At 53.3% G+C, this 8,816-nt stretch overlaps 2 protein-coding genes and 3 pseudogenes across 2 annotated transcripts, besides 3 other annotated features; all 5 read left to right on the top strand.

Moving 5' to 3' along the window:
• Tc00.1047053510375.40 (mucin-associated surface protein (MASP), putative) lies at nucleotides 1–662 on the top strand (the record flags this gene model as incomplete). The annotated part of the gene is made up of 1 exon (XM_800642.1): nucleotides 1–662. A coding segment is annotated over one exon (662 nt), but the record flags the coding sequence as incomplete, so codon positions are not given.
• Nucleotides 1–8,816: a sequence feature (areas not merged during assembly with more than two copies in the genome that could not be assigned to a particular haplotype).
• Tc00.1047053510375.30 lies at nucleotides 2,382–2,876 on the top strand (annotated as a pseudogene).
• Nucleotides 3,112–3,131: a microsatellite.
• Nucleotides 3,416–5,719, top strand: Tc00.1047053510375.20 (annotated as a pseudogene).
• On the top strand, nucleotides 6,514–7,401 carry Tc00.1047053510375.10 (mucin-associated surface protein (MASP), putative; the record flags this gene model as incomplete). The annotated part of the gene is made up of 1 exon (XM_800641.1): nucleotides 6,514–7,401. One exon carries the CDS (start codon nucleotides 6,514–6,516, stop codon nucleotides 7,399–7,401), a length of 888 nt encoding a protein of 295 aa, XP_805734.1.
• Nucleotides 6,732–6,828: a sequence feature (CT-rich).
• On the top strand, nucleotides 8,121–8,816 carry Tc00.1047053510375.5 (annotated as a pseudogene; the record flags this gene model as incomplete).

Below are 8,816 nucleotides of genomic sequence, written 5' to 3'. Positions count from 1 at the left end.
ATATCTTCCCCTACTCAGGTGGGGATGCAGATGGTGATGATGATGATGAAGAGATGGAAGATGGAGAAACCGAAGAGAAAGAAGGAAAAAGAACAGCAGGGCAGAGTGGTCAAGGAGGAACAGTTTTAATAGGCTCAGGTTCCAGGGAAGAGATTTTAAGTGGCAATGAGAAGAAAACAGGCCAGTCAATTTTATCTGCAGAGGGCATTTCTCCTTCCGGCAGTCGGGAATCAAATGCCATTCCCACGCAAACGGAATTTGAAAAAAAGAAGGAGCCCGACGAAAATACACCTGCAGTAGAGAATCCACTCACAACAGGTAACGGAGAGAACACACTGCCTGCGGGAATTGCGGAAGGAAATTTTCCATCATCTCCAGAAGACGGTGTTGATTCCCGCAAACAGGATGGCGAAGAGACCACGAGTGAAGGTAAAAAATATTTTCAGTCACCTGCGACCGCAGCCACACCACAAAGCCACCGAGACGAAGGCTCAGAAGGGACTGAGGAAGACACAAAAGCAACGACAGTAACCGCCAACACAACTGATACGACGAATACACAAAACAGTGACGGCAGCACCGCGGTCTCCCACACCACCTCCCCTCTTTTGCTTCTTCTTTTTTTTGCGTGTGCGGCTGCTGCTGCTGTGGTGGCCGCGTGAGAGTGAGGGAGAGAAAGCCGTGCACCGCCCGCACACACACTCGTCCTTCTCTCACTCTCTGTGTGTGTGTCCCCTTGCATGGACTCTCGCCCTCACCTCATCCCACGAAGCACACACATAATGTGCCCATTGTATATATTGCATGCACACCCATGCAGGCCCGTTGGTGCTCTCTTTTGCACGACACGCACTGCTGCCGTCCTGCCTGGCTGCATGGGCGGAGCACCGTAACTGTTTTTGTTTTGTTTCCATTGCATTGAGTGGGCGACCTCTCCCTCTCTCTCCCTGTGTGTGTGTTTTGCTTTACGGGAGCAATGAGAGTGTGTGCGCTTGTCGTCCGCTTCGGCTTTTTGTTTTGTTTTTTATTGTTTTACTTCTGTTGTGGTTGAGTGCACGCATTCCACCGGCTGCGTGTGTTTCTGATGAAGTGAGTAATTTGCGTGTGTGCTGTCCTTCTCCCTGCGCTTTGTTCTCTTTGAATTCTCTTTTGCGGCATAGCTGCTCTGCAGGTATAGGCGCTGACATGCACACAAGCATAAGTAAACATACACACGCCATGTTGCACATGCTGTGAACGCTGAAGGCGTGCGAGTACGGCCGCAACTGCAGCCTGTGCGGCCACTATCCCGTGCTGCAGACGGAGGATGGCTGTGATATATGTATTTCTTTCGGACCACTGTGCATCGTCAATGCGTTTTTTGTTTTTGTTCTGCATTGTCTGAAAGTCGCACATGCTTACGCAGCTGACACTGTGGTGCACAGCGCGTGGGGATTGTATTGCTGGCATTAATGTGTGGGCTTTCCGCTGCATCGTCTTGCCCACACGATGGGGTGGGAGGCGGGTTTGTTGGATGCGCCGTGCTTCTGGCTTGAAGGGTGGAGGCGCTGCGCCCACATATTGTTTTTCTGGGGCCCGGCGTCACGAGGTGGAATGCCGAGTGTTTTATTGTATGAGACGTCGATGCCGTCGAAGCTGCTGCTGGTGTGGCGTCCATCCCACGCACACACTCACTAACAAACAAGTGACGGGCTGAGCGCGCTCCCTTCTGCGCGTGTGTGGAGTTTGCGTTGTGGTTGCTGTGCTCTTTTGCCGTTCACTTGCCGCATTGTGGATGAGGTGTGTGTGTGTTTGCCTCACCACTACCGTGCCGCCCCAGCAACGCGCTGGATGGCGTGGAGGCCGTATTTCTGCTCTCCGAGGTGTCCTGATGTAGGCGGCATGGACGGCACGTGCGTGGGCCCGTTGCCTGCAATACGTGGACCCTCCACACTCTAACGATGCGATCTGCAGCTTTTATTTTTTTTCTCGTTTCTGCGTCACGCTCCACGCCGGGCGCTGGGCGAGTGTGGGATGGACGGGCGCTGGGCGAGGGCGGCGGAGCGGAATGTGGGCAATGCAGTAGCGTCAGCGGCACCTTGCCCGTCGCTGTCTGCCGCTTGCCGCGTCAGCGACGTCACAGTTGTTCTTAATTTGCTTGCCGCGGGTGCATTTTGTTGAGGGCGCATTCTTCCGAGGAGGCCTGCATTTTTGTGCTCCTGGCATCCTCTGTCTTCAACTTGTGTTTCCGTTGCTTGCGAGCGACGCCTGTCTTGCGTGAGTGGTGCTCCTCGTGCTTCTGCCTTGTTGCGACGGCGCCGTTCTCTGATTTACTTCTTCCGCTTCCTTTTCTTTTATTTTTGGAGGAGCGGAAGGACAGGAGCCAAGGTGGCAGTTTCACAATGTGTGGAGTGTACATTGCTGACCCCGCTGTGTTCGACGCAGACACGGGTGCGGCGTGCTAGGATCGTGTGCGCACGGCTCTGTGGGTGCACTGCGCCGTGCTGCTCATTCCCGCTGGAAACGTGGCCCCAGGGGCTGGGGAGATGTGGGTGAAGAAAATGGAGATGGTAAGGCGGCGCGACGCCGTCATTGCGGACCTGTGTCTGTTTTGCTTGGATGGGCCGGACTGCGGGACGGCGTTTGAAGTGGCCCACGCTGCCGCCCTGGGAAAGAGGGAGTTGACATTTACTTTCGATTGGCGTTCCATGAGGGAGAAGTACGGCGGCGCGTGTGACGCGTCTGTGATGAGTGTGGAGGACTTTGGCCTTTCATTCAGTCTGATGCACTGCGACGGTGCGGAGGCGTTTGACTCCTTCGACGCTGCCCTTCACTACTTTCTGAGCCACAGCTCGGAATGGCGAGGATGCGACTATGGGGGATGTGTGCGAAGTTAGAGTTAATGCTTTGGGCCCTGGTGGGATTTTGTGCACGGCTTGGCGTGCATCCCCGACGCAATGGCCGGCGGAAATTCCATGCTGTGTTTCTCAGCAACAGGGCAGGCGACTGGCTCCGTGCGGCACAGCTGGGTCTGGCGTGTGTGCCGCTGACTGTTGTCTGTTTAGTGCTTTTCCCGCTGCTTTTTTGTGTGGGCCGGAGATGTTGTCCTGTTGCCCACGAGGCGGGTATCCCTTTTTTTTTTTTTTTTTTTTGGCTATGAGCGCTGGCACGTCTGTTGGTGGTCGTGCGTCGCCTTTCTTGAAAAAACACACAGCCCTTCCACCTCGGCGTGTGAGTGGTTGGAATAAATGATTGCTGCTGCTGCAATGACACGCTGTGCACCCCATTGGTGTGTCTAATGTGTTTCCCTGTGCTCTTCTCCCCATTTCTGACACACACACTTGAAAAGGAAAGCAAACAAGCGCTAAACGCTACTGTGAAATTCGAGGGCTCTGAAAGGACCAACAGCACACACACCGCCCACACACACAAATTTATATGCACTCACGTGTTGCTGCAGTGAAGGCACCCCGCACACACAACCGTCGCCGCGTGACCGGATCCAGCGGAAGGAGGAGGGAAGGAGGAGAGAGTGAGCCGCAGAGGCCCAACATGTCCCGGCATGTGTTTACTTCCGCGGTGCTGCTCCTCCTCGTCGTGATGATGTGCTGCGGCGCTGGAGGTGCGCGTGCCAGTAAGGCGAGTGATCCAAAGCCTATGGATATTTTTGTACCATGGGAAACGAGGGTGTCTTCTGGCGCATTTGAGAGGCAACAGCTATGGAGATAATTATGTCAAATCGTTTATTTTTCATTCTCTTGTTGAACCACTATGGCTTGATTGTGGGTATTGCCAAGGCCAATTAGGGAGTCCCTTCTAGTGCCAGTGTTGGCATTTGGTCAAAGTACGTGAGTTTTACACGGGAGGAGTGGACGAAAGGAATCGCAGCGGAGAGCGTGACTGACTGGAGGACGGTCATTGCCGTGGAACGAAGAGAAGAGGCGGTTCATGCGTCTCAATTGAACGGTCCCAAGGCGTTGACGAAAGACGGCAATATTTTTCTGCCTGTAGAGAGCCTTCTTGCGAAAAATGCCAGCGCGATTTTGGAAACTCCACACAGGTGGGAGCTTGTGCCTGTTTTGGGTGACGTTTTTGGTCTCCAACGATGTGGGCAAGCGCATCACGTGGGGTGCTGGGAAACTTTCCAAGGTTGTTGTTGACTCTCAGCTACGAGCGAAGTCATGGAATGGGTTCTGGGGTATTGGCGGGAGGGGCGTGGTGGCGAATGGCACCGCGATTGTGTTTCCCCTTGTGACTGTGAAGGGGGACAACACAAAAGTCTGCAACATCATCCATTCGAGGGGCTGTGGCGGGAATTGGGGGTTCCCTGCGGAGGGTGTTGCTGACGGGATTGCGCTGATCCCAATATTTTCGAGTGGGAGGGAAAACTCCTGATGGCCGCCACGCATGGGGGCCATGACGGGAAAGTGCATGAGTCCGGTGAAATGGGGGAGGAATGGATGTAATTCGGCGGAGCACATTCGAATGTCTTGAGTGAGGCCTTGAAGAGTGCTACGACTGGTGGCCGACTCGAAATTGTGACGGCATCCATCGAGGGGAGGAGTGTAATGCTGTTTGCCTTTCCCAGGCAGAATAATATTCGGAGAGCCACGAGCGTGTTGCGTCTTTATATGACTGATATGAATCGATTTTACCCCATTGGACTGTTATTTGCTGATGGTGTTTCTAAAAACGCAGATACTCTGCAGTACAAGGGTGGTGAAGTGTTTGCCCTGTACGAGTGGAATGCAGGACAAGGGCGTGTTGTGCTCGCACACCTCACTGAGCAACTGGATGAAATAAATACTGCGCTGAGGAATTGGGATGCAGTCGACAAGAAAGTTACAACGCCTTGTACTTCCACCAGCAAAGAGGGAACCGCATCCGACGGTGCCTGCAGCACTCCTATGCCCACGGATGGACTGGTCGGATATTTGTCCAACGAGGGTGAGAGGGATTGCTGGGTGAGGGAATATGTCGCGGCGAGTGCCACGGTGATTGGGACAGCAACGGAGGTTGAGGGCGGTGCGACGTTTGAGGGGCCTGGAGTGTGGGCAGAGTGGCCTGTGGGTAATCGGTGGCGGAATCAACGATTCCACATTGTGAACAAGGACTTTACTCTTGTGGCGACGATTGGGGCGGCTCCTGCGGGCAGCGGCAGCGCCCTTATGGTCGCTGTGGGTGGCGCTGGGAGTGTGAGGATGGTGGGACTGTCAGTCACGGCGGACAATAAGCGGTAGGCGACGTTTGACGGTGAGGCGGGAGAAGCGCAGCACGGGAACTGGGGGCTGGAGAGAACGTACCGGGTGGCAGTTGGGCTCCACAACGGCATGGGCACCGTGTGCGTGGGTGGCAAAACTTTGGGGAGCTCAGCAACGACAGTTACACGTGGGGCGCAGTTGCTCGACGTCTCATGCTTCTACGTTGGAGGTGACGGTTGCGGTGGCTCAGGCTCCAGTCAGGTGACGCTGACGCATGTCTGTCTGTGCAACCGCCCACTGACCAGGCAGGAACTACAGATGCCCTTTTGCGTGGCAAGCAGACTGAAGCGGATTGCAAGGAGGGAAAAGCGACACTGTGCCCCGGGAATTTTGCGGCCAAACTGCCACAGGATCTGGGCATTGACGCGGCTGCGGGGGAAGCGGTGCCAGTGCCCGCCAAAGGGGGAATTTTGCGCGGGAAACAGCACCACTGATGTCAATGGCTCTACTGTTTTATTGTTCCCAAAATGAATTGGTGACGGCGCCGTCCATGGGTGTGCCTTGGGCATTTTCTGTCTTTACTTCAAGGAGTGTGTGGGGAATTGGCATTTTTATGAGCCGTAGAATGCGGTTGTGCGATTTCTAATGGACCGTACGTGCCGCTTTTTCCGCGTGTTTTCTCTGCTTTATTTAAATGATTCGTTTTTATTGTCTGCTGCTGTTTTTGCACGGATGGGGTAATCAGCACCCCTTCTTTTCCTTTTTCCGTCCGACGGTTAATCGCCGTACATGTCATGAGTGACGTGTTTCTTACTTTTATTTGTTGTTTGTGGCCCACACCGTTGCCAGCCTTACTGCTGTGCGTGCCGCGGACTGCACAAAAAAAAGGGGGATTGGAGGAACAGGCCGGATGACTCACGAAATGTGAGGAGTGTTTTGTGGGCTGGTGGAACAGTACGATCTGTTTTATTTTTGATTTTATTGTTTTTACTTGTGCAGGCAATATGTATAGACAAAAACACGGTCGTTTTGTGCCACATGGCACATGAAATGAAAGTCATGCCTGATCATTTTTTCATTTTTTTACTTTTTGGGAGTCTTCCCAGGCCCTCAACTCTGTTTTTGTGCTTTTTTACTTTTTAGATTCAGGTTTGCAGAGCGGTGTGTGTTGTTTGCAATCGCACCGATTCCCTCTGCCTTATGGTGTTGATGGGATGTTGTTGTTGTCACTGTGTGGTGACTGAGTGACTTGTCTCTCTTTTCTCTTTTGCTTTCACTCTGCGTTGACGGGAATTTAGTTTGTGCTGAAGGCTGCACGCAAGTGACAGGAGTGATGGCGATGATGATGACTGGCCGTGTGCTGCTGGTGTGTGCCCTCTGCGTGCTGTGGTGCGGTGCCGGCGGTGGTTTTGCAAATGAGGAGAGGACAGGTCTTGGAAGTGGTGGTGGGCCTCCGCTGGAATCACAAGAACTTGAAAAGTCTCCACAAGTCACGCAAGGCATAAGAGATGGAACTGGAGGTGTTAAAGGACAAGTACCCTCCAAACCTCCAGGGGATGAAGTTGAAGATGAAGATGAAGACGATGAAGATGAAGAAGATGACAGTGAAGAGAATGAACATGAAGAGACGGAAGATGGAGAAAAAAAAAGTATAGAAAGGCAGAGTGATCAAGGAGGAACAGTTGCATCAGACCCAAATTCCGGGGAAAAGAATTTAATTGGCGGCGGGCAGGAAAATCACCAGCCAATTGTATCTGCAGAGGGCATCTCTCTTTCCGGCAGTCAGGAATCAAATGCCAATCCTACGCAAACGAAGATCGAAGGAAACAAGAGCGCAGACAAAAATTCACCATCAGCAGAGAAAGCACTCACAACAGTTAACGGAGAGAACACACTGCTTGGGGGAGTTGCGGGAGGAAATCCTCCACCACCTCCAGAAGACGGTGCTGATTCCCGCGAACACGATGGCGAAGACACCACGAGTGAAGAAAAAAAAGATGTTCCACCGCCTGAGACCGCGGCCACACCACAAGGCCACCAAGACGAAGGCTCAGAAGGGACTGAGGAAGATACAAAAGCAACAACAGTAACCGCCAACACAACTGATACGACGAACACACAAAACAGTGACGGCAGCACCGCGGTCTCCCACACCACCTCCCCTCTTTTGCTTCTTATTGTTGTTGCGTGTGCGGCGGCTGCTGCGGTGGTGGCCGCGTGAGAGTGAGGGAGAGAGAGCCGTGCACCGCCCGCACACACACACTCGTCCTTCACTCACTCTCTGTGTGTATCCCCTTGCATGGACTCTCGCCCTCACCTCATCCCACGAAGCACACACATAATGTGCCCATTGTATATATGCATGCACACCCATGCATGCCCGTTGGTGCTCTCTTTTGCACGACACGCACCGCTGCCGTCCTGCCTGGCTGCATGGGCGGAGCACCGTAACTGTTTTTGTTTTTCCATTGCATTGAGTGGGCGACCTCTCTCTCTTTCTCCCTGTGTGTGTGTTTTGCTTTACGGGAGCAATGAGAGTGTGTGCGCTGGTCGTCCCACGCTTCTTCTTTTTCTTGTTCTATTTTATTGCTTTACTTGTGTTGTGGTTGAGTGCACCCATTACCTTTTTTTTTTTGTGGATTATTAGGTTGCTTTGATTGCGGACACTTGAATTTCTTTTCTTTTTTATATGTTTTTGTTTTTGTTGAGGAAGCGTCAGTCTCTTGTATTCTTGTAAGGCCAATTAGCTTTTCTTTGACATACGCCGTGCGTCCGTTGATCCACGTTACTCTGCGGTCTGCATCGCTACTGGTGCTGCTATTGATGATCTGTGCGATGTGTTTGTCGGCGGATGGCTTGCTTTTACCCTGAAGTATTACTTACTTTTTGACGCTGTGGTGCGCTCCCACAGCGAGTTTTATCTCGTTTACGGTGGGGAGAATGCATCCCAGGTTGCTGGACGCGTTGCAGGTGTGCAGCGGCGTCTGGAAGGACCCATGGTTGTCCGTCCGCATCAAGGCATCAACAACAGACCCGTGTGACAGCAGGAGGCACCGCGGATCCTCCTGGTCTCACGCAATGAATTCATTGAATGACAATCGTCACTGTGAGGATGGTTTTCTATCCTCTGTGCACGGTAATATCCTTGCCGAGGAGACTATCCCTGCTGCTGTCAAACTGCATGCGGATCGTCTGCTCGTGCAGGCACTGGAGGGTCCGTTGGTTGTGTACTCATTTGCCACGGGCAGCGTTTGCAGTTGGTTCACGGTGACTGCTGGGCATTGTTGCTCTGGTGTTTCCAATTCTGTCATGGTGATGTCCGTGGCTGCGGCGTCGGGTGGTGTGTGGGCACTGCGGTGCGCCATGCTGGAGGATGGCCGTCCAGTCGCTGGCACCATGCACTTTTCCAGTCAGTTTTATTTCACGGACGCATCGCCACCCGCATCGCCGCGCACCTGTTGGCCCATGCTGTCGGGTTCAACTGCCCGCACATGGCCAGCCGCAGCATGGTGAGGAATGTTGTCGGTGTGCGTGGAAGAGCGCTGTTGGTGGTGGTGCACTCGACGAATGCCGCGATGGCTGCGAGGGAGCACCAAGACTGCGACGACATTGATGGCATGGAGCTGCAGGATGACA

This window comes from Trypanosoma cruzi, genomic scaffold (assembly GCF_000209065.1).
Source record: "Trypanosoma cruzi strain CL Brener 1047053516725 genomic scaffold, whole genome shotgun sequence".
Taxonomy (NCBI): Eukaryota; Euglenozoa; class Kinetoplastea; order Trypanosomatida; family Trypanosomatidae; genus Trypanosoma; species Trypanosoma cruzi.
The sequence above is the reverse complement of the archived record's forward strand: the minus strand, read 5'-3'. Positions and strand labels throughout refer to the sequence as shown.